This window comes from Chamaea fasciata, unplaced genomic scaffold, assembly GCF_029207755.1.
Source record: "Chamaea fasciata isolate MVZ Bird 193981 ecotype frontalis unplaced genomic scaffold, bChaFas1.0.hap1 SCAF_3, whole genome shotgun sequence".
Taxonomy (NCBI): domain Eukaryota; kingdom Metazoa; phylum Chordata; class Aves; order Passeriformes; family Sylviidae; genus Chamaea; species Chamaea fasciata.
Genome location: NW_027094088.1, coordinates 108193527 through 108218910, shown reverse-complemented (window position 1 = coordinate 108218910; position 25384 = coordinate 108193527). Strand labels below are relative to the sequence as shown.

Sequence of the window (25384 nt, the reverse complement as noted above, 5' to 3'; positions counted from 1 at the left end):
TATACTCCAAACTGGTGTAGGTGAGAAACATTATTTGGCTTGATTTGCCAGTTTCAAGCTCTCTTGTAAACTCTTGGAGTTGGAGTGGTGGTTTCTTATCTTTTCTTTACCCAAGTGTTTCCTTGGTATCTGTTCCATTCAGTAGCAGTGGTGGGAAGCTTCTTTGTGTTGGAGGAGTGTCTCTTCCGAATGTGAAATCTGTCAGGGAAGCTGTGGGAAAGATCAGAGTGATTGTGTAAGGAAACTTTATAGAACTGGATGGAAAACTTCTGCACAGCAGCCTCTGACCTTCAGTGGTGCCTTCTCTTCCTCCCTGAGGCTATGAGGAAGGAGAGTGAAGCTTTCTTTCTAGCCATGTGTTATTGGTGGTGCTTTTTAAGTAGCTTTATGAGACTGTGTTTTTCATGTGCATGACCCTCTTTGGAAGAGAGTGCTAACCTGACAGTTACCAGGAGGGACTCTTCCGTTTTCCTGGCAAGGAAAAAACTATAAAACTATACCCTTAGATGCATTTGTACTAATACTTCCAAAATTTTATATCTGGGAGTATACAGAGCAAGTGACTTGCAAAACCTACTCACTATACTCAGTTTCATAAATACCTTTGTGTGTGGGTGCTTTTAGGGGAGTGTTCCTGGGTAACCTCAGCAGTTTAATTTGTGGATGGTGCCTGCACTGGCAGTTGTGACTGGATGGTCCAGTGTGAGCCTTCATGAGAGAGTACATGCAGTGAACTGTTGTGGAAACTGCTGTTTTGATTGCAAGTGTCAGCATCTGGAATTATTTTCAGAGGGGTGTGAGGTGTCATGTACCAGAGATGGCCAAGTAGCCAAAAAGAATAAAAAAATCAGAGCATTTCCTCATCTGGTTTCTTAAGGAAGTGTGGATTGTATTTTATTATTTAGATATTTTTTGTTAGCTGCCATGCTTATTCCTTTTTTAATGATTTGAAAATACGTTATTGTAGTACCCAGTCTTTGCTACTTCTTTGAAAAACTGTTAACAAATTTTTAGGGAAATGCTACCTGGTAGAAAGATATTGCAGCTTAGTATGATCAGAGAGCTGTTTGCACACCGTTTTCATGGTGATGTAGAAAAGACCTGACAGGTGTAGACTATGTCTGTCTGCTTCATGAAACTGTACTGATGGGGCCAGAAATGTAAAGAATGGCAGAAAATACTGTCCATTGCTTGTGCATTATGCTGGGATAACTTCTCTTAGGTAACTTATCCTTGGGTAACTATGAGATGGTTTGCTTCTGTTTATATATAAAAGATGCTGTTTCTGTACATGAAGATGACTTGTAAGTGTTACTTCAAGGAAAGATCATTTGATCACCTCTTTCTGTGGGGAAAATGAGGTAAAATCAGCTCTGTGAAGGGATCAGATCTATCAGTTGCTTGAGAATAATTCAGTATTTAGCCCCTGAGTGGTTTTTGTAAATGGATTATAAATGACACCACTGATCATGAAATTAAAGGTGGAGACAAATGGGTTCAGAAATTAAATGGTTGATATTGAAGAGAGCAGAAATAACTTTTTGGGAAGAAAATTGTGCTATGTGTTGGCTGAATCCACAGGGCTTTTTGTTTACGGAACATCACGTGGGTTTTGCACATGAAGAACATGCACAGAGTACACGTGATGACTGTGCACTGATGAAAACCTCTGTTTCTCCTTTTTATCCTCCCCTCTCTCCTGTCAGGAGGAGCACTAAATAGCAGATTTATTTTTTTGTGGTATTATATTTTTAATATTTGCATACTGTTCTTTCAAGCGAAATAAAATTTCATATAACATCATTAGGGAAGTTTTTAGTAAAAAACAAACAAACCAGACTGGTAAAGCTGCAAATTTCAGCCTTCTTCTCCATTTTTTCTTTAGAAGTCTGAGTTTTTCATAGAAATAAGTCAATGGGATTCACATTGAAAAAAAAGCTCTGATGCATGTACCAGAGCTGTACCTCCCTCTTGTGGAAATTGGACCATATGATAATATTTTGGCATGGAGGAGAAGGGTTATGAAATTGTTATCTGTGTTGCTGCTGCTAACAGATGTGCAGGCGTTCTCCACCAATGCATGGAGAACTTCTTTAACCTATGTCTTAATGTTGATGAAAGAAACCTTTTTTGGCAATGCAGTTTGTGTATAGTCAGGGGTTTATATAAAGGCAGGATGGTGAGGAGGCTGAAGTGAGTGTGCCCAGGACATTCTGGGTTTGTTCCTGAGCACCTCTGAGTTGGCATCACTTCGCTGCGAAGTGCTTTGCTGTCCACATCTCTTGTCAGCAGAACAAATGGATGCTCAAGTTGTTCTCTGTATCATAACCATTAAAAGTGCCTTTCTCGTGGCTCCTGAGTGAGTGCTGTGGGTGAGTCAAGGCATTTGTATTTTACTTTTCTGTGATGTGTTCCATAAAGCCTGAGGTGCCAGAGCCTGGGCAGCACTTGCCAGTGATCTGTGCTTAAAATTTGTTTCAGAGGGGCAGTCTCTGAGTTTGAACCATCCTCAACAAAGCAGTATTTTTGCACCAGGATGCCTTTAAAAACAGCAGTGCTCTTTTCATTGCCTGTGTCTGCAGCTGCCAGGTTCTGCTTGGGCTCTGCTTGCCTGGAGGTGGGCTGGCATTTAAAAACTGTGCCTGTGTGTCAGGCGTAGTGACCTACAAAGCCAGGCTAAAAAAAGATAATGCAAACAGCTGCTGCTTGGTTTGCTTCTGTCTTTTCCTCTTGCTTATTTTTCTTTAAAACAGCTTTCCATCCTCAAAACAGGGCAACCTAAATAAAAGATTCTGAAATTTTATCTTAATTGTAGTTTTTAACTAGTACTCATTAGTTAAATAGACTGAATTTATTTAAGACATTTTGAAAACTGTTCATAAATTCAAAGAGCACAGTTCTTAGTCCTTTGGCACCATTTTACCCCATCACCTCTTCCTGCCCAGCTTTTGCTTGTTCTGCTTTAGACCATACATGTGGGATATTCCTGATAAACTTTCCAGTATATTTCTTGCCTTTGGTCTTCTGTGTGCCACTACAAAATCCTTGTGGACTTGGCAATGTTGGTCAGCTCTGATGGGCAGGTCCCTGCCGCTGTGGCACACATAGGGCCAGGCTGTGCTGTTCAGCCTCTTGCTAGAAGGAGTGGACAGCTTGATTTTCCATTGCTCTGATGTCATTAAGGACTTTTCTCTGTTCTACCCAACATTATCTGTAGAAATTTTCTCTTGGAAGCTTGTCTTTTGGTCGAAATTGTGTGTAGCTGCCCTGTGGATATGAGGCCAGTGGGAGCAGGACTGATGGAAGCTGGACAAGATAGAGGAAAAGAGGGATTACGGCAAGAACACATAAAAATTTCCATGGACACACAGACTCAAAGTTTCATCTGTATTTCATGAACAGTTTAATACTTGTTGAGTTAAATGTTCAATGCCTCTTATTCTGTCTTAAAAAAGTTGATGAACATTTTGCTGCTTTTCAGGATTAACTGGTGTGAGGCTAATCTGTTCTAGGATCATTGCTGTAGTGATACAAGTAACATTAAATTGTTTTCTTGCTCTTTTTGGCTAATGCTTCTACATCTTTTATAGGTTTCTTTGTAAAGAAATCATGATAAGAACTTTCCCCAAAGTTGGTTGTAGAGTTTGTATGGAATTGATAGGACTTTCCTTTTACTCCATTGGTAATATGCAAAATATTTCTGTACAGGTAGAAGAAGGATGGTGGAGTGGAATACTGAATGGCAAGGCAGGGATGTTTCCTTCAAACTTTGTGAAAGAGTTGGAATCAACGGATGATGGAGAAGCACAGGATGCTCTGGATGACGCAGGTAATGTTCTGTTTGTTGCAAACTCTTAGCAAAATGATTTTTTATTTCTGGTATAATTTGGAGTATTATAGTTAAAGTACAACAAAGTTGTAAAGAATTCAATCTTCCTAATATGGTGTTTCAATTTCTTTCTAGAAAGTGTTGATGCTGAGTATGAAGATACCTGTCTGCTCCCACTTCACTCATAATAAAATTGCAGTCAAGGTCTTAATCTTGCAAATATGTGTTCTACACTTTATCACTAGAAATTTTATCATATTCAAAGTTGATATTTTTTAGAATTGGATATAAAATTGTTCTTTCATTTTGTAACTTTTTACGCCTTATTCTCACAGACATAAGCTCTCTGAACACTTAAATTTTCTGTTTTAACCTAGTCATTTGAGAATCAAAACAGTGTGGAGAGTCTCAACTTAAAATGAGTCCAGGGAAGGAGACCCTTGGTTCTTAGACCTTAGATAATGTTTTAATCTAACATTAGGATGTTTTTAAGGCAGAATTTACATTTAGCTGTCCTTTTCTGGTCATGACTGTATCGCTAGGGCAGAAGCTGATGCTCTGTGACTGAACAGTAGCTGAGGGGTGCCAGGCAGGTCTGTGCTCTACAGGCAATACTCTGTTCTGTCAAAAATGCACTTTAGAAGCATTTCAGTCTATGAAGATCAGTTTGAAGGGGACTTGTGGTATGGTATTGCTGGAACAGGAATGTTTTTTTGGAACATCATAGCGGGAGTTAATTGATTTTTAAAAGACAGTGGTGTGAAGTTCAAGGAAAACTTTTTTTTTTTTTTTTTTTTAACCTTGTGGTAATGTGCATCCTCATTTACATGATGTCCAGTACTGATTGCTTCAAACAAAGGCTTGCTCAGACATAGGGAAAAGCTTGACTTGGAATATTTTTTGGAAATCATGTAAATCGCAGTAGCATAAAACGAGAGTTTGACTTAGGCAGTCTCAAATAGCTCAGTGGCTTTTCCTTGGAGGTCAAGTTCCCTGACTTTAGTGGGGTCTGATGCAGTGAATTTACAAATGGGTATGTGTGGGTCTTAAATCCTGAATACTGAGATCAGTGACACTCCATAGTAATTTGAAGTAATTGTATTTTCTGCCAGTACCTAACAAGCTGGCGTGTTCAGCCCCCCATCCCCCAGGGGTTGTATTTAACGCTCAGTATTTTCACAGGCAGGGTCTGAAGTAACTTTTGGTTCCCTCCTGGCTCTTGGGAAACAGTAACTTCCTCTTTCACTACCTGTGGTCATTCAAAGGACTTTGCCCACCAGTGGGATGTTTATCTGTCCTATGAGATATCTGAGGGGGATATAACTAAATTAAGAGCATCTGGGTAGACAAAAGGTGAGCAGCTGAAGTCAAGAGCAACTTAGCTTCACTGTACCATCAAAATATCTTAAATTTATGATAGAGGGAAGATGCTTTAATCCTTATTGCAGTTCACAGGCCTACATGGGCCAAAAAGAACTTGACCCAAAGGCTAAAAGATATGGAGACCATTTTGACTTTGGTTTATAAAAGCTGTCTGTTTTCACATGACTGTTTCTTGGAATTCTGTGTGCAAAAATTACTTGCCTATGTGTACTAATTCGTGGGCTTTAACAGATCTGACCATAATTTAAAAACTTAAAAAAAAAAAAGGTTGCAAAGCTGTTAGCAATAAAATTAAGTTATTCTCTGAAACACATTTCTGGGGGGGTAGATAAATGCTGTCCCTTAAAGCTGAAAGATTACAAGAATTGTAAATAGTTGAACTATCCAGCAGTGATTAATTTCCAGCAACTATATCTGGTTTGAATGCTTGGAGCATTTTGAGCAATAGGAAAATGTCACTTTGGTTCCTTGAGAGGCATCACTCTGCCACTGAAACACACTGTGTTTTCCTGTGGCAGTTGAAACATGTTTGCATTCATTATAGACCTTTATTGATTATCACTTTCTGTGGCTGTAGCTGGTCTAATGAGAAGCTTTTAAATGTTGGACTAAAATGCCATTTTCAGTGTGTGTAAGCAGCATTCCATAAAACTAATGGAAAACACTGACATTAACAGGCTGCGGAGCCTGAGTACTAATTGAAATAGCAAGAATATTAGTGAGCTATTGACTGTTGCCAGAGTAATCAGGTCAAAACTGGTTTGATTTAAGTTGGTCTTATATTAAATATAAAATGAGAACAAATGTGAGCTGTTATAGCTACAGTGGTGTTCCTAGAAGAGCTCTTTATCAGGAGCAGTGCACGAAGCTGTGGCGATTCCAGTTTTTTCCCAGAAGAGCAAATAAGTAATTTCAGCTTTTAAAATAGTTTTTCCTTTTTTATTTTATCTTCAGAGCCTGTTTTCAATAGTCCTACCTCACCTGTGACCTCTCCAGGAAATGGGGGTGAACCTGCATTGGGACCAGCACAGCCAAAGAAAATCCGAGGTGTTGGATTTGGAGATATCTTTAAGGAAGGCTCAGTGAAACTTAAAACAAGATTATCCAGTAATGAATCAGAAGATAAAAAACAAGATAAGGTTTGTAGTGGTACATATTGTTCTTTTGGGATTTCCTTTAAAAATAATTTAGGAGATGTGGAGTCTGACCATTATCCTCTTGTAGATCTCTTGCCTGTAAAACAAAACAAATCCCCTCAAATTTGTTTCATAGTAAGTTGTATTTAACATTGATTCCAAACGGTCTATTCAAATTAGAGACTGAGAACCAAGCTGATAGATAAATTTTCATTTCAGAGCCATGTGGTGAAAGACACAATGACATCTCAAATACCTCTGCAGTATGAGGTCTCTCATAATTCACCTTGTAACAGACTTTATATATAGTCTGGGAGAAAATTAGGTCTTCCTGTGCAAGTTAAACTTGTGTTTTAAAGCAGGGAATATTTTGGTATTCCTTTGTGTTTTGGGTTATTTGGGTTTTTTTCCTTAAGTTTTGGCAGATGTTGAGATTGCTATTCTAAATGTCAACTGCCATTACCTTCAGTGAGTGCTGCCAAGCTTCTGGCTTCATAAATTACTGGCTGTGTAAGACTGAAAAATGCAGCTCTAGGATTTGGCATTTTCTTTCCCCCATTTTTTATGAGTGAGTGGGAGAAGGAGCACTTTCATTCTTTGTTGTCTGAATTTTATTTTGATCTAAACTCCAGATTGCTACCCCTTGGAAGCAACAATGCTCAGTCCTTCAACTTGAACTTATTATTTCAAGAACTTATATATGGATTTTCAGTTTTTGATAAATTAAAGGCAGCTGAGATAGTCCAGAGTTTCAGTTTTGACTCAGGTGATCAAGAAAGCTTTCAAAGCCTTGGTCCATTTTGATTTTTGTTTGGGAGTTATGGTTATTAATGTTGTTTTGGTGAGTGATTTGTTTTCCTCTGCCATGGTAATAATTGTAATGGTGTAGGGCAAAAAGCGAGGTGAGTCCCTGGTAGGAGGGAGGGTCAGAGGCTTCCTTGAATGTGTTTTCCCTCAATAGCAATGCTCAGAGCAATGGATGATGTGCCTAGTGCTTGTTTCTGGTCTGGTCTGAGCATCAGATGATTTGGAAAAGTTGCAAGTATGTTGCCTTCTGTTTAAAGCTCAGGGAATGTTGCCTTCTATTAAAGGTGTTGTTTAGGAAAGAAGGTCCTTGCAGACTCTACTGCAACCTTTCAGTATGTAGACAGATATATAGATGGAGAGAGACTTTTTACTGAAGTCTGTAATGACAGGACCAGGGTCAATGGCTTAAACTGAAGGAGGGGAGACTTAGGAAGAAAAGGGGAGATGAGGAAGATGTTCTTCATGGTGGGGGAAGTGGGTGCTGGAACAGGTTGCCCGCACAAGTTATGGTTACAGCATCTTTGGAATTGTTCAAGGCCAAACTGGGTGGGGCTTTGAGCAGCCTGGTTTTGTGGGAGGTGTCCTTGGTCATGGCAGAGAGCTGGGCTTGGATGGTCATTGAAGGTCCCTTCCAACTCAAACCTTTCTATGATTCTGTGAAGTCACATGGATTCTCCTCATTCCTCTCCTTTGTCCCTTGATGTGGCAGTCTGTGATCACTGTATCTTCATGTGAATGCTGGTAGAGTAAGTTTTCAGGACCTAGCTTGCAGTTTCCTTTCTTATCATGAGATTGTTCATTCAAAAGGGTGCTTTCCTCCTGTCTACCTTGTCACTTGGGAATATCAAGAGCCTATCCAAACTTGTGCAATTAGTATGAAGAGTCTGCTCAGACCTTTTGAATTTTTCTATTTCACGGTGTATAAGCAATAAAATATGCAGGTGCTGTGCAGTTTTGGTTGGTCTGTCTGGGAAGGTCTTATAGGGCATTTCTCATCAAGGGAGGAAATGAAATGAGAAAACAATTTTGTATGACTTAATGTCAGAGAAATAAACATTTTAGTTTAGCACTTGAATATTCCACTTACATTTGTTGCCAAAGTCATCCCAAAGGTGGACAGACCTACAGAACAGCATGGAGAGCCCAAGGCAGATAATTCTCATGAAGCCCTTGTGAAAATAGATGGCTTCCTTGGATTTGTGCTAAACTAGCTTTGGGGTTAGCTGATGAAATGCTGGGAGAGCACTGTCAGTCTTGTAAGACAGTAAGAAAAAAAAAAAAAGGCTGTGTAGAGGAGTGAGGGCTCTTTTCCCTTGGAAAATTCAGATTGTTCATCAGAGGAAGGCTGAGCACTGATGGATCCAAAGTGCCCAAGAGTGTGTATGCTGCTGCAGGAGATTGTTCCAGCATTCCGCCTGGGCTCAGGCTATTTATACCCTGTCTGCCTAAACTTCCTCTCTTACTCCTAATTGCATCTTATTTTGGAAGGGGGAAATGCAGAGAACTATTTCCATGCTGGAGGTGTTTAATCTCAGAGGAGGGTTATTTTAGTGTTTCCTTCATATACCATTCTGGAGAGAGTTAAATTGCATAGGTACCGCAGGAACATCCCAAGTGACCTCGGCTTCCTCTATGGCATGTCAGAGGCACCAAGCACCAGCCTACAGGCATTGTCTGGCTCTAAGGAGAGTAAATCCAGTTTCTCTAAGAGTAGAAGATCTGCAAAGTTGAACTGTAGATGAAAATGAGCAGAGTGACTAAACATGGTGGGATTTCTCACTTCCGTAATGCTGTTAGGGCTGCTCAGGTAATGTGACTGTAAGATCATATGCTGTGCTTGTAGCTCTTTGGGTGTGAAGAAGTGGATGCAGCTGAAGCTGTCAATCTGCCTGGCAGCTCAGTAAGTTTCTGAGGGGAAAAATGAAATATTTGGTTAGATGTTAACTCTGAAACTTGTGGCAATGCCTCTTTGTTTTTTCATTTAGAGACACTTAACCTGTTCTGTACAAATTGCTGAGAGTGAAGGGAAGCTGGGATGGGTTTTCATGTTCTTTCATTTGGCTGAGTAGTTAAAAACTGCTTGTCTGAGGTGGTGTATGGCTGCTGAATATCCCTGCCTTATTCCAGTGCAAAGTAAGCATGGCCAGCGAGTTACTCAGGGCAGGGCTGTTAAATAACTGCTTCTATTATGTGCTGGAGGAGGCAATATTCAGGCTAATGGGAGAGTAACACCTGGAACAGCTGAAATACAACTGCTAAAGTGTATTTAGCCATATCCTGAGATCAACTTCCAGTTTGAAAGCTGTGCTCTGTCTTCAGTCAGTAGACAAACTAATTGCAGTGTCTGTAATGAAGTAAATACCGTAAGCTAAGTGCTTAGTGGAAAAGCTCATTAAATCTCTCGAAGATGGTAATTTTCATCATCTCAGCTAATGAAAAATTCAGTGTGTTCTGTAGCCTAATCAAAAACAAAACTCTAAAGAATTTCTGTTCACAAAGTTCTTTTCCCTTCATACAGCCATTACCTAACCATCCCTCTGGAACAAAGTTAATTCATTTTCCCAGTATAACAAAAACTGAGAACACACCTGAAGTAATAAAACCAGAAGCTGAAAGTAAACCAAAAGGTAAGGCTGATGGCTATTTACATCTGTTGCATGGTAGTCCTTTCTCATGAGCTGTTTAGTTATCAATTTTTTTTGTGTGTTAAAATCTAAAACATCTGCATGTACTGGAATTTTGTGTAGTGTTCTGTACCTTTGAGGATTTATGCAAGTGCAAAAAATCTAAAGGAATTTTTGTTTACATTTCTGTAGAAAAAGAATCAAAAACATTTGTAGGGTTGTCTCTGAGAACAAAATAAGGCTGGAGTAGGAACTTTTATTGCAACAGTTCTTTTGCATTAATTTTCTGTTGACATGTTGAAAGGGATTTGCTTTCTGCCTCGTTTTATTCTGATGGGTTGGTGGACACCAGTTTCCATGGAACAGTCTCCCGGCACAATTTCTGTTCCCAAATTACACAAGTTCCTTTTTAGGCTCAGGATTTTCTGTGGAGGTGGCAGTGTGCATCAGAAAGTTGGTGTTCATGTTGTGTTGAGGTCTGTTCCCTTGATAATCTAGTTCCATTGTTGTTCTGTTTATACTGGTTTTCTCTTTTTCTTTTTCTTATTATCTCTTAAGAATTTTTGACTTCATTTAGCTGCCAAATTGCACAGTTTTTTCAAGAGGGATTTTTTTTATCCAACCCAAAACATCTTGTGGGAGTGCCAACCGTGTATGAAAAACTAACTTGGATTATGTGATGTGTAGACTGCTCATTTCCCCAGTTCCAGAGCAGAAAGTTTTGTCAACTTCTGTATTGTAATTTTAAGTATATTTTTGTTTTATGTGGAAATACCTTATTTTGGTGTGCTATTTTCTATGGAATGCATAATTCACAGAAATAAGAAAACTGTGACCTCTTGCTTTTAAACCATTCTAATGCAATTGCTCTAAGAACCAGCAAGGCAATGTGCAACCCTGAGCATTTTGAAATCTGACTTGTCTAAAACTTTGCATAAAAATTAACTTAACTCTGCCTTGAAAAAATCCCAACATTCAATGCTGGACACCCAAAACATTTAGTATTTAGCTCCTTTCATAGTTTCAGGTGCATCTCATGCTAAAAGCCTGGAAATTGAATTCATCCTGTAGCCAGGCTGAGTCTCTTTCCCAGAGAAACAAATATATCAGAGAAGAACTTAAATATGACAGTAATAGAAGCTGTAGGAGAACATCAGTAGGTAACACCTATAGACACCAGATAAGAACATCTTAAACCTTAGGAGGAAAGCTTGTTTTTTCTTCCTTGGTGTTTTATTTAAAAATAGACCCTAGTGTAGTTTGTGTCTCATCCTCAGTTTTGAGGATGTCATCCTCAGGTTTTCAAATAATCTGTGTTCCTCTATTAGCAGATAAACACAGATCTCTGAAATGTTTAGGCTAGGGTGGCTTATTCTTCAGTGAGGCTTTCCTGGTTTTAAAAGTTTCTTTTGGCCTCTGGTGCAAGTACATAAAAAGATTTTCTTTAAAAAGTAAAATAATCACAATTCGACCCCTCTTTCCCCCAGTCATGTTAGGATACAATATCAATGATTGCTGCTACTCTATTGCTAGTCTTGAGACTTTGGAAAAGACTTATTTTAAGTTCTTTTAAAAATATTTACTGAAACTTAAATGCTGTAAAGTTAAACTGGAGTCTTCCTTAAACTTAACTGCTGGCAGAATACCAGGCTCACAAAATAAGATGCTAAGGGGGAGTTGTACAAACTCATGTCTGGGTTACCTGGTGGTGCTGTTGCTGGGGCTCACCGCCTGGCACATGGAGACCTGGGCAGGGTGCACGGCTCCCTGTCTCCAGCCTTCCTGACAGCTGGCACAGAGTGAAGCATCCCCTTTCTGGCACTGCTTTTTGTCTGCTCTGGGACTTGGTCTGTGTGGAGAGGGGAGAATTGCTTGGAGGAGGAGAGGAGGTAAAGGGTTATACTGGCCAGCTCCCAAGGCAGTAAGGAAATGCATGTATTTTCACCAAATCAGGATGTAGTGGAATGTTTTACAGTTACTCACGACTGCTGATAAAATCCTCTTATTTGACAGGTATTTGTAGCATACCTGTGGAATTTTTTTTTAGAGCCAATATGAATTTTGGGCTTTGGACCTCAATTTAAACATTCATCTCTTTGATGTGGTTCTTAGTTTTCTGTAATTCTTCATGAACCACAATGTGTCAGGCTATGGCTGAACATTTTTGATTACTAGATAAGACATCAAAATAATACAAGTACCTAAGATTGCTCTTGTGGTTACATATCTATGTACATATATATCTGTGTATTATCTCTTTAAGCTTGGCATACTTTGGCATTTTAGCATAGTGGTTATCACTGGTTTTTATTTGTGAATATAATTGGAGCATTTTTAAACTAAAGATGTGTATCTTGGTTAAACAAAATACAACAGCAGCAAAAAGGTTTGACTGCAACTGATTTATTTTCTCACCACCCAGCAAAAGCTGTCATTAAAAATTGCAGATGATTCTGTGTCTTGAAGGTGTGCTGCTCTAACTGGAGGGTGAAGCAGCTGCTCATTGTGGTGTCAGTGCCAAACACCTGATAGGTTATGGCAGCGCCTAAAGAGTCCTTTTTGTTTGCTTCCTCTTTCTTCGTGTGTCAGACACAGAAATCCAACCTTTTTATCAGCTAAGTTATTTTAAATATCCTGGGGTTAAAAAGTCTATGTTTATGTATCTTGGCCTTTCTCATGGTTGTTTTTGTGCCAGTGTGGGAAAGGAAAACAAATCCTCTTGCTTTTTCAGTTGTTACTACAATTTTAAATGGATTAGTTTTGAACTCTACCAAATGGAAAGAAAAGAGTTATTCTTTCTGCTTTTGCAGAAGGGGCTGTGGCTGAGTTGATGGCTCAGATGAGCTCTGGTTTCAGGTGCTTAGCCAAGGAATGCCTTTGCTAAGGTTACTTGGTTTCACTGCACAATTACTGAAGTCTGCTGCTTGAAATTTCTGTAGTTGTACATGTTAATAAAGGATGTCACTTGAAAACAACTGCCTGTTTTTAATTAGGATTGCAAATTTGAAATTTAGATCAAAATTACATATGAACTCCAATAAGCTTGAAACCATTTTTATGTGAAGTAGCTCAAAATTGAATATATTAATGCTATGGGGAGGGTTAGGTGGGCTGTTACAATTTTAACTGTTACACTTTTAATGCCTCTTTTCTCCCTTTGAAATGAGAGGGCGTGAATTAAGTTGCTATTGTGAAAAAAAATGTTTTGGGGCTTATACTTCTCAAAGATTTATTTCCTTTGCTCAGTAAATATATAATCTTATTTTTCCTGTGATTTGCACATTCAGAAAGCAGTCTCAGGTGGTTGGTCAAGAAGGAAAGTGTGACTATAATGTGAATTTCTCAGCTCTCAGCATAAGTTAGCTGTTACAATGAATGTTACTACCCATGGTATCCAGATTAATTGTGCTCCTCTGTTCCAGCCAAGGAATATTGCAGGACAATATTTTCCTATGATGGCTCAAATGATGAACTCAGCTTTAAAGAAGGCGAGATCATTCAAATAATCAGTAAGGTAAGAAAGTTTGGTCTGCTCTGATCATGTGTATGGCTTTGGTGAATTTTATGCAGGGAAGTTGTGTATGAATTGAGAGCAAGGAGAGTGTGTTGGAGTGGATATTCCTGTTGACTGATTTCTCTCATGTGAGAGTCAACTCTTTGCTTCTGCACTTGATGGAGATACAGATGACTTCAAAGATGGTTCCAGTGCAGGAGGTTATCTTGAAGTCCTCAAAGGCCAGTGGAATCAGTGGACATTCAGCACCAAATGCCTTTTCAGTGAGGAAATGGGAAAAGCTTTGAAAACAGCCCCTTTTTCAGAAACCGTTCTTTTTCCCTGGTGATTCAGAATAACCAGACAAATTAGTGATGCTTTCTATCTGTAAGAGAAACATAATTTTTTAGTTGAATGTTCTCATTTGTGTTGAATTCTGAAAGCACCTTTTTGATAGATCATTTTGTTGCAGAAGGGGTTCTAAACAGGAAATAAACCTACCCATACCTAATTTCCCTGCACTGTTCTGCAGTCTTTTGTTAGTTTGTATGCTTGCTGTATGAAGGAATAATGACTTTCCTAAAAAGTGGAAAGTTTCGTCTTCAACTTCCACTCAGTTGCAGAAGAAAACACATTTTCCTTTATTAAAATTTTAATTTTATGGAATCAAATAATTTATATGATGAGCATCCTTGATCATAAGTACAGTGGAAAAGAGTAGTTATGGAAGGCCCTTTTGTAAACACAGCAACCCTTGCCCTCATCTCCTTCAGTCTCTTGCCTCTTTGTCTTTTTAAACCAATTTACCTCAAGCACACACTGGTCCAAAGTGGAGCTGAGAAGTTGTCCAGACTGAGTGGCATCCCTGCCCATGGCTGGAATTTTGAACTGGATGATCTTTCAGGTCTCTTCCAACCCAAATCATTGTGGGTTTCTGTGATTTTTTTTTTGGATCTGAGGCACAGAGGAAAGCTGTTATTTATGCTGGTAAAGTATAACATCATACTATCTGTTATGGACAAAGGCCTTGATCCACGAACATCACGTAATGTATTTCTCTGCCACTGAATTCATTATCCAATATTTTTTCTTTTGTCGTAGTGTGATTATTTTTTCTCTCAGTGGGGTATATTCTTTCCGTCTTCACCCTTTTCAGACCAGTGGAGCTGATCCATCACATCAGAATCACTTTTATTTAGTAGAATTGTGCGTCATGCCAATAACATTTGAAGTATTTACTGAATAACTTGCTTGTCAAGGAAGCTGAGAAGCTCAAATGTCGTGTGTTAGGTCTTAACTGGGTTTATGTACTTCCCTTCCCTTTGCAGATCTTATCCTTATACCCTTATCTTATATGATGTAATATAATTTAATCCTGCATTTTAGAAAACAAATAAAAACTGACCAAACCTGTTCTGATCTGTAGCTGTTTCCCCTTGTTAAGTTGGCCAGTTTCAGGCAAGCAATTACTTTATGTTGTGTGTGAAAGGGAAGAAGTTGTTGTGTAACTGTATCTGTTCTGGGGAAGAAGTAAATATTGGTTGAAGTGACCTGTTGTTTATTTTAGGACACTGGAGAGCCAGGCTGGTGGAGAGGAGAGCTCAACGGTAAAGAAGGAGTCTTCCCAGATAACTTTGCTGTTCAAATACAAGAGTCTGATAAAGACTTCCCTGTAAGTTCTTCCACCTGTTGTTTAGTATCACAAGAAGCTATTGATGAAAATGCAGAGAATACAAGAGGTCACAGCACATTATGCTGCTTAAAATATTACAATTGTGGCAGTTCTAACTTTATCTTGACATAGTTTTATGGAAGAAGAAAGATGAAAAGGTTAATCTTTTATAGATACTAATATGAGGCGTGTTTTTTGAGTCGAACTCTAATTAATGAGGATGATCAGGTCATTTAGAAAAGGGTATAGTTCTGATAGCATGGTGTTACATGTTACTGATTACTGAATTAAACCCTTACTATTTAGAAAGGAGATAAGCTGTTGGCTTTTTCCATCTCAAGTCCTTAAGTAACTGTAATTACAAAATGCTGAGTGACCCCTCCGGGTCTGACTGGGATTTTTCCGTGTCAGAACTTGCAGTAGGCTGCAGGATAAGGAGAATATTTTTGGGGTGGGAGTTAGAAATACTTTTTCACTTTCTTGTGTACTAACCTGTAGAAATTCATGTTTTCACGTGGTACTCAATGGTCTTAAAATTTTGGTTCCTGTTTTGCAGTTTTTTAAAATTGACATTAGTATGATGTTTTGGTTCTGTCACATTTGTGTAGCAAAGATGTTTGTGTTAATTCCCAAATTTATCAATGCATTGTAAGTAACAAGTACAAGTAACACAGTACATTGTTTTAATATCCCAAATGTAAATCAACACCAGGTGGAATGGATTCAGCTCTAGATCAGGAGTTACTGATTTATCATTTATCCTGAGTTGCCTCTCATACACAGAAACCTACCTACCCCCAATCAGAGTTTTCTTTTCATATGGATTCTCAGCTGTGCAAGGGCTGCATAAATGCCATAAAATACAAGAAGGGAGGGTAGGTAGGGTTGCTGTTTCACAATACAGAGTTGATTCCTACAGAGACAGGGGGAAAACCCATTCTTTTACCCTAAGCAGCATTTCCCTGCTTTGATCCTTTATTCTGCTTTGTGTGCAGTGTCTCAGCACAGGGATTCACCTTGCACTGTGCAGCTTTGAGGTTCAGGGCATTGGATGGCTGGTGATCATAATCAGCTATTTGATACTGACTTCATAAAAACACAGAGCAGAACTGTATAATGGCAAGTTGATGCTGAACTCTGTTTAATTGCTCTTGGTATAGGCAGCAATGCTGCTCAGCTGGATAATGTAATTACTTTTTTGGGGAAGAAAGAAAAAAAAATGGAATCTTGTTACTTAGATTCACTTGCTTTTGTGTCCTCTGAAACCAGAGAAAGAAATTGAATATGGGTTCTCCTGCTTGCTTAATTACATTTCACATGTTAGAATAAAATCTTGCTGCATTAAAAAGAGCTTATTCAATAGCTGTAGGGGCACAGAAGTGAAATCCATGCATGGCAACTGTTTTAAAAATACCCACTGCAAGGCGTTTTTGGAGGGGTTGTGTTAGACTGAGCCTGTATGGTTTCAGCAGTACTTGTGTGAAGAACAAGTGGTTTTGTAGGCTTTTGTATCATTTTATCGGGGAATCTTGTCCTTGGTACAACCAGAAAGGCGCTCTTCTAAAGCAATTTAGTGAATCACATTCTGAGGATGAGTGGTTGAGATCTCTCCTGAGAGGTGCCGCTCTCCTTTCAGGAGGAGAGAGATTCCACTTCAAGAGTATCAGAAAGTGATGAATGACTATTTCAATATACAGACTGTTGCATAGTGGTACGTTGTACGTTTTTAATGGCTGGTATAGTTTGTCCATCTTTCCCACTTAAATATAATGATAAGGGAGTTCAAATCAATGTTTTTCTTGTTACTGCAGTCTTTGAAACAAATGCTGCCAGCTTCTATTTGTTTATTCTTACACTTGTAATTTAAAAATCAATTAATTGAAGCCATTCCTCTGATGCTTAATTTAGAAATCTGTTTTTTGTGAAAGTGAGCATTTTTGGTTCAAAAAGTTACCTGTTTTACTCGTTTAAACCAGCATTGTACTGGCTGAGATTGAGGTTTACATATTGAAATTAAAATGAGTGTGATCAGAACAATTCTTTGGACTAAAAAAGATGAAATTATTGGGTTGTAGGTTTGGTGGGCTTTTTTTCCCCTCTGTTTATGCACATTGCTGAAGCACTGGTTTCATTTGAACAGACCTGAGTTGTTGTAACTGGTTGTCTGGGAGATATCAGAGGAATTGTTCCAGGTCTTTGTGTTTCCTGTCTGAATTGATTGCCTCCTTTGTGAAATACTTTGAAATCAGCTAGTAAACAAGCTCCACATTACAGTATGCAAAACAAAACACAAATGAGGCTGTCTTGGATACAGAGAATATCTGTTTGCTAGCTTGACTTTTGTTTTTTCTGCCTTCATTTGCAGAAGCCAAAGAAACCTCCACCTCCAGTTAAAAGTCCAGGTATGTAGTACATGTATCATGGTCTGAGAAAATATTAAATTTCAGAAGCAGTGCATAACATCAACAGAAAATTTAGAAGTTGCTTTTTATTTCCTAGTAATGCAGCCATAGTTACACTTTGAGGTTACTTTTTATACTTTATATATTTTGCTGCTGCTGTATATTTTTAAAATTATGATGGAGCCTCCTTTGGAAACATTTTCACAATGGCTCACCATTTTCTGGGCTCCAGTGTTTATAAATGGTATTACATTCCTTGCAAAAGGGAAGACACAACTTGGCATGAGTCTTATATTTAGTTAGTGACCAAGATAATTCAAGCTCTTTGAGAAATGTCTGTGGTTTCCTTTTGCATTCAGCTGCAAGACCTGAATTGCCAACTGGAGAGAAGAAATTCCTTTCTTTGAGGCCTGAAGAAAAAGGTAAGGACAGTTTTTTCTTCACGATGACTTGACTGCTCTGGCCATAGGCTCTCTGTTCAGGAGCCATCATACAGACACCCTTGATACCATCTACTGAGGTTGTCATGTCTGTGATGTTACAGAAGCATCTTTGGAGTGGTTAGAAGAACTGCTAAGCTCTATTTTAAGTTTATTTCTTGTTACTGCATTACATTCTGAAGATTGGTTATTGCACTGCACAGTAACATAGTTACTATTAAATTCCTGAAGGGGTAGTTCCATGACAGTGGCTGCAGTTTTGAGCGTCAGTAGTCAGTTATTGGAAAGGGAAAGGTTAACTGCTGCAGAAATCAGTCAGATCAAAAGTATCTTGAAAGCTACACAGAACAGGTTCGAGACTCCTTAGGTGGATGTTACAGTCACAATACTCAGAGATTTCTTGTCCTGGTAATTCTTGCTATATTCCATATTTTCAAGTTCCACTGAATTTGGAGATATTTACTGCTTTATTCTTAAAATTTAAAGGACACTTTTTTTTAGAGTCAAAGCTACTATTGTCACCCAAACAGATTCTAAAAGGCTTCTTTCCATGTTTGAAAAACTTGCCAAGTGAAAATGTTTGATTGTGTTTAAAAATGAGAAGCCTAAACAAGTGTGTTGGTTGGGGCTTGCGAAGGAATCCTTGTGTTCCTGCAGCTTAACCAGATTACAAAACCACTCCGTCCTGTGAGTGGTGAACTGTGGCTGACCAGCATTTCTACCAGTGAGGCTGCTGATGGGTTTCTTGGCTACCTTGGGCAGTTTTTATTACCCCCATTTTAACAAGGCACCTTCTCAGGTATTGAATATGAAAAACACTTGTTCAAGTCAGTTCTGTTTCTTCTGTATGTGAGCAGACAAGTAATTTTTTTCTGTTGGAGCAGTGTCTTCAGGTGTGAATTGAGATCAACTGTATGATTCCAGAAATGTTGATCACCTGTCTCCTTTTAAACTCTTCTAAACTGAAGCAAGTTTAATTTTAAACTGATTCTGTTTGGACTAAAGTGTTAATCCTTGCATAGTTGAACTCAACTGTTCATGGAGGAATAAAGGAAAAAGTGACACCATCCAAAAAACAGGAATGTGGAATCTTCTGCAAAATTGCATAAAGTAGAGAACTCTTCTTTACTGAGCTACAGAAAACGAAGGGGGAAAAATTTGTTATGTATTCAGTTGCAGATCAGGTAATAAAAATTACTTTTTAGATAGCACTAGTGTTTTACTGGAAGATATGCCCATTTATCAATGTACTTGTGGAAAAATAGCCTTGTTAATTCTAGTAATTAAACCCATTAAGTATGAAGTTGTTCTGTAACTAGTTCTCAGAAAAAATATTAATTGAGCAGCTCTAATCAGAAGCTATCAAACCATGTCATTTTTTTTGCCTACTGGGAGACTAATAAATCTGCCTTTAATTGCAATCAAAAATTAATCAAAAATTAAAAGCAGAGTTTCTGTGAGTGTTTCTGTATTTATAGTGAAAGACACTTAGTGGTGTCATGTAGGAATTTTTTTCCTGTGTAAATGTCTTCAGATCTGTATCTTTTATTTCCATTACTAAACTGTTCATTTTTAGCCAACACTCTTTTTCGTTGAGGAGCAAAATCCAAAAAAGACATGTCATTTTGTCCAGCAGAAATGCCCAGTTTCTGTGCTCATGGTGAACCTTGGCCTTTGGTATTAACTTACTCCACTTAGCTATAGACGTTTTTTATATTCAGATTTTGAGTGGGAGTATTAGAAGGGAGAACTGACAGATGAGGGTTCAGGAATAGGGTTTGATGAGAGCATTTTTTTTCTGCCCTGTTTATGAACTGACTTATTTTTAAAAGCATAAGGGGTAATTCTCAGCTTGTGCTCAGCATAGCTTCAATAAAGCCAATTGTTCTGCAGTTAGTCTTGGCTGGTTTAAAACTGGAAATGTTGGGTGCTGGGTGGGGGGGCAGGAGTGGCTGGGGCTGCTGAAGTGTTGCTTTACTCTGGGCAGGCAGCCCCACCGTGTGGCCAATCCTTCCACTGCTTCAGATCCTGCCTTTTCAGCTCCGTGCTGAGTGACACTGCAAGGAGATGCCAGCCAGTTTTTGTGCTCATAGCCCCTCCTGATGTTCAAGTGCCCCAGAGCTGGAAGACAATTCTGCCCCTGAGTAATGCTTTTGACAGAAGTGTCTCTAGGATCTGTTTGCTTCCCAGTATTCCTGTGAAAGAACATTGGCTTCTTCCCATGTTAGGGTTGGAGGGATGCTCAGTGACCACAGGACTTGTCCAAAGGAAATCAGTCCTGGCAGTTCAGGCACTTTGCTTACATGGAGCTGAAGCAAATACCCAGCCCTGCTCCCAGATCCATAGCATATGTAAACATTTTACACCACATCAATACTTGCTTAAAAGCAAATTGCAGGAAGGGAGCATGGGGAGAATCAAAGCTGAAGGTCACTCTCTCCATCCCAGTTTACTGATTTACTTCCCTAAGAGGGCAGTGACTGTAAAGAACTGTAAGCCCTTGCTGTAACCTAGCAATTATTTTTTAAATACTCAATAATTTGTGTATACTGGATTGTGGCATGGTTTTACAGGAAAAAATAGAAGGTTTGCTCTGGCTATCCAGCAGGGTAGAGTTGGGACACATGGGTTGAAACCTATTCAACTATTGCTTGTAAAGGCCTTTAATTTTTCAGTGTTCCATGTGTTGTATGTCAGCTCCTCTGGACAGGATTCAGTTAGGTTATGCAGTCATTGAACAAATAAATGCAACTTTTTATTATTATTATTATCGATACTTAATGTCTGTCTTTTTGTAGAAAGGTAGACTTTAGATAAAATAGCTTCAGCCATTCAGATAAAAAAATCATTTCTCTCCCCCCTTCTTCCATAGATAAATTATGCTGCTTGTGTGTAAGAAGTCTAGTTACAACAAAATAAAACCCCCAACTCTTTAAAAGGAAATCAAATGAAATTGTAGAAAAGACAAAGCAGTACAAAGATTTTTTGTTTCTTAGCTGTCATTTGGAGTGCCATAATGTGAATCCATAATTTATTCCTACTGTTTCATGCCAGTAGGAAGATTTATCTTACTCTGAGATAAATCTCTGAGCTCAGGTAAGTGTGTTTTGTTAAGGTGTCATTTAAAACACTTGCTTTTCTATTTTTCATTCTGATCTTCAAAGAAGGCATTTCTGACAGCAGGTGCTTTCTAATTCATTAGCAGTGTAAGAATTCTAGACAATGTGGGGTTTTTAAAATGTGACTTCCTTTTTCAGATGAAAAAGGAGCTTTGGATCAGAAGCCTTTGAAGCCCCAAGCTCCTCAGGTACCACCCAAGAAGCCAATTCCTCCAAGCAAGACCAACAGCTTACTGAGGGCAGGGCTCCTGCACCCAAAACGTCCAGAGAAACCTGGTTTGCCATCATCTGCATCCAAGTCAGTATGACTGAAACTGCAGTCACCAAGAATATTCAGTTTGATTTGTTGTTTCATCTTCCTCCATGGATGAGTTGGGAAGAAATCTGTGCTTTAAGGGTGAAAAGGATGCAAGGATAAGTTTTGCCTTCTGCCTACCATTGTCTTAGTTCTGGAAGTCTTGATCAATGTGAACTTCGGCTTTTCAAATCCTCTGAGACATTGAATCCATCTCAGAGTCAGTATTAGAGCACAACTGACTATGGGCAGATGAAATTGCTCATCTGGGGGCTGCTGTAGCTACAGTAACAGGGTGGAGTAAAAGAGTGTGGGCCTTGAGAATTATTGTGTAGAAGAAAACCCTGAAAATTTGAGCTGCCTCGGTGTTCAAGGCTTGAGCTCTTAGTATAGGTTAAGATAGATGGAGAGGGAGAACTGAGCACCTGTGCTAAAGTTACTTCACTGTGGCTCATGTCTGCTTCTGGGGAGGGACGCACTTACTACAGAACCAGATTCTCTACTTTTGAGCCTTCTCAATTGAGTTAATGGATAAATAGGAACAAATACTTCTAGATCCACTTCATTTTTTTTTCCTCGTGAGTTTGAAACTTTCACTAAAACTAATTTTGCATCCATGCAATCTCCTTCACATAGAATTTTCCTTTGTCTCCATCAAAGTAGTTTCTAGGCCCTTACCCAGAAGTGTAAACCAACAGCTGACTGGTAACTCCCTTTGGGATGTTCAGTTGGCTTGAAAAAACTGTGAGAAAGTGAAATTGTGATGCACTTGGCCTGGTGCAAATAAAGCAACAAGCTTGCACCTTAAATAACTTTTCAGTATAGAATTGTGTTATTCACTTGGTATTTTGGAGACTTTACCAAGTGACAATTATTTTTTAAAAACCACAAGTCATGTTCTTCTTCAGCTTAGAAAATAATTACTGCTCTAAAGGGTCACACATGTGTAGTTAAATAGAAGTCTGTAGTAAGCTGTGGGCCTTTAATAATTGAAACCTTTAAATGCTAGAGATAGTTAAATACCTGAAAGTTTTTAACATTGTTTTAGGAAGATCAGGCTACAGTCTCTTTTTCTACTGCAATAAAACCTAGAGGCTTTGGGATGTGGTTAAATGAAAGGGGCACAGTTTATATATAGCATGTACAGGCCAACCAGGTAATCAGGCCTGGTCAGCATGGGTTTGTGATGGCAAGAATTGTAAAGGAAAATGTTACCTATTCTTTTTTATTTATTTTGGTGGGGGTTTTACTACTTTGGATTTTTTCTTTGTTGTTATTCGGCTTTTTTTGTCTGTGAATGATGTGAGCAGATATGGTAGGAATGCATGGTAGGACAAAAGCTACAAGGTAGCTTTTTCCATTCCCAGCAAGAAATAACTTGTTCTTGTCAGCCTTTTTTCCTGTACTAGATGATTTCTTTAATGTCCAGGAGTCCGTTTCTGAATTATTTCAAGAGGTATTAGTGAAAATGTTATTCAGCTCACCTGTCATTTGAAGTGTAATATTTTGGACTGAAATGCCAAAGTGTGTCTTGTACTAAAAGTTCTGGGTTATTTTCACATGTATTTTGTGCACATCTGACAACACTGCAAGAGCTAGAACAAAAGAATTGTTTTTCATTGGAGTAGAATTGATGTCCAGAAGCCTTGATTTTAAAAATAAGGCTTTAGAAAGTGATGAAATCTACCATAATTTGTTCAGTTTGCTTCTAATTCTTGGTATGTTTCTCTGTTAAACTATTTCATCTCTTCACTAGGTATGGTTTTTTCTTTTTTTTTTCTTACCATAGAACTAATGGAGAAGTTGTTACTCTTCGACCTAAATCTGAAGTTGAGCCAGTAGCAAAACCAAAGTTAGACTCTGAACCATTGCCGCTCAGACCAAAATCCGTAGAGGTAGATTCACTTGTGGTAAAGAGCTCTAAAGAATCAGGTAAGAAAAAGAATGTTCTTTTGGTCCTTTCTGTTCGGATTGCTGTGTTTTACAGGGTTGGAATAAGCTTTTAGAGTGATTTACTCAAAATGCCACTGAGTGCATTTATGCCTGGGAATTCTTTTAGAAGTGTTGTAGGCAGCTGAAGGTAAGAGTCAGGAGGGGATGAGCAGATGTCAGCAGGATATTTGCAGGTAGCTGCTGAGCTCTGGGTTGTGACAGTGGGCAGGAATGGAGACAGAGATAATGGTTTTTTCTTCTAATTTGAAAGCTTATTTGTTGTTTTTTGTTTTGCTGCCACTTTCATCTTGAGTTTTTATGTAGTTGTTTTCTTAATGGTTGGTTTAGTTTGTTCTGCTCTTGCAGTTCAGATAACTTTGCTTTTCTAGCTAGCTTCAGAATTCTTAGCAATGCCATTATCTTTGGCCTCCTGTGATTTAGTTCAGAGCTGTTGTAGATTTTGAATTTATCATACTTTAAATTGAGGCCTTAAAAAAGCATGGAGCATTGTACGTTTGAATAGCATGCTTATGGCTTTGCTTAAAGCACTTTGAGCCAAACCTGGCATCTCCTGAATTCTAAATATATCCAGTAAAACCCTTGCTAGTGATTAAAGCACCCACATCTAATGATCAGAATCTCTGAACTACTGTATTGATACCATAAGCCCTTGGCTGACCTCATGTGTCACTTAGGCAGGGATCAACTGCTGTGGGCATTTTTTTTCTAAACTCTAAATTATTTATATTTTGTGATTAACCACTTCAGGAGAAGCTGTAGTGAATTATACTTGCAGTGCTCATCTTGCAAATATCAAATGCAACTTTTTGTCTTAGAAAAGATTTTAGTAATAATCAATTTAAAAAGACCATAAATATATTTATTTGTTAAGGCAAATTATGATATTCTAGTTGTAGAGTAGTTGGTCCAAAGTATAGTAAATTCATCTAGAAGATAAAAATAAAGCAGTAAAAGAACTGAAGCAGTTTAGGAATGGAGAAAAATACTCCAGACTTTTTTTTTCATCGAGCATGTTAAGATATGCTTTTTAAGTGTAAATGCTTTGTATGAGGAAAGATTAATTCATGTATGTCTTTAATACAGAAGTTATACTACTCAGATTAAATAGTAGAAAAAAATTCTTTAATATGAGGATGGTGAGGCCCTGGCACAGGTTACCCAGAGAAGCTGTGGCTGCCCCATCCCTGAAGTGTCCAAGGCCAGGTTGGACAGGGCTTGGAGCAACCTGGGATAGTGGAAGGTGAAGATCCCAAAGCTCCTGTCCACAACCCAAGCCATTCTATGATTGTCAGCTTTCTAGATAGTATAACAAATTCTATGATTATCTCTAGGGTTGTGCTAGATGTGTTACTTTATAAGCACAGTATCATTTAACCTTAGGAAAAACTCCCTATGAAAACAGCTGGAATATATATATATTTTTTTTTTCTTTACATTCAGTTACCTTGACATCTTTAATAACCAGGGTGGCAACACAGTACCTGTGCTGTAAGGTGTTCATGTTCATAGTACAACTCAGAATATTCTGTGATAGAAACAGAATAATTTTACACAGATTGAGGAAAAACAAATCTATGATTTTTTTTTGCTAACATAAGTTTTTACAGGCTGATGGAGAAATTAAAGATTTTAATACGTAGATGAGGCAGACCACAGGGATCACAGTGGGCTCATGGGTGATGTCTGTTCAGTTCTGTTTGGTGCACAGCAAACAAAGGGGGTTCAGGCAGTCCATATGGGGCTGCAGCACTGAGAAGGGTCAAGGAGCTGCAGTTGGAGGAAAGTTTCAGAAATCCTCTGTTTTTGTCAAACTGACATTCCCTAAAACAATCTGCAGAAGTCACTCCTACTGCTTTTGTGAAAAGGGACTGATCCAAACTCCTGCCAGTAGATGTAATTAATCTCATGTTCTAATTCTCTACATACTGTGCTGCTAAAGAAATAATACCCTGTGCAGCAAAGGCTATGCAAAACTAGAAAAATAAGATGTTGGGTCCTTATATAACATTTAAGGCTGTTTAACCTTACAATAACTAGAATGGGTATTAATAAAAGATGAGGAGAAACAGATGGCTGGGGCTGGCAACTGCTTTACCAGAGTCTTTATTTTTTATTTCTTCCTCCCTCTTCAGATTACGATCCTCAGGTACATTAATTTTTAGGATTTTTTTTTTTTTTTTAAATATAGGTCCTGGTTTTTTGCAACCTAGTTTGACCATGAAGTGAGGTTT

The 25384-nt window shown here is 38.5% G+C and overlaps 1 protein-coding gene across 1 annotated transcript in view; it reads left to right on the top strand.

Annotated features, from left to right (window-relative positions):
- Positions 1-25384, top strand: part of CD2AP (CD2 associated protein) — a 76750-nt gene that overhangs the window by 41373 nt on the left and 9993 nt on the right. Inside the window, exons 5-13 of the mRNA XM_066180024.1 lie at positions 3709-3829; positions 6167-6351; positions 9674-9782; positions 13202-13293; positions 14840-14944; positions 17310-17346; positions 17706-17768; positions 21044-21203; positions 22990-23132. Coding sequence (XP_066036121.1) covers positions 3709-3829; positions 6167-6351; positions 9674-9782; positions 13202-13293; positions 14840-14944; positions 17310-17346; positions 17706-17768; positions 21044-21203; positions 22990-23132 — 1015 coding nt within the window. The remainder of the gene's footprint in view (positions 1-3708; positions 3830-6166; positions 6352-9673; positions 9783-13201; positions 13294-14839; positions 14945-17309; positions 17347-17705; positions 17769-21043; positions 21204-22989; positions 23133-25384) is intronic.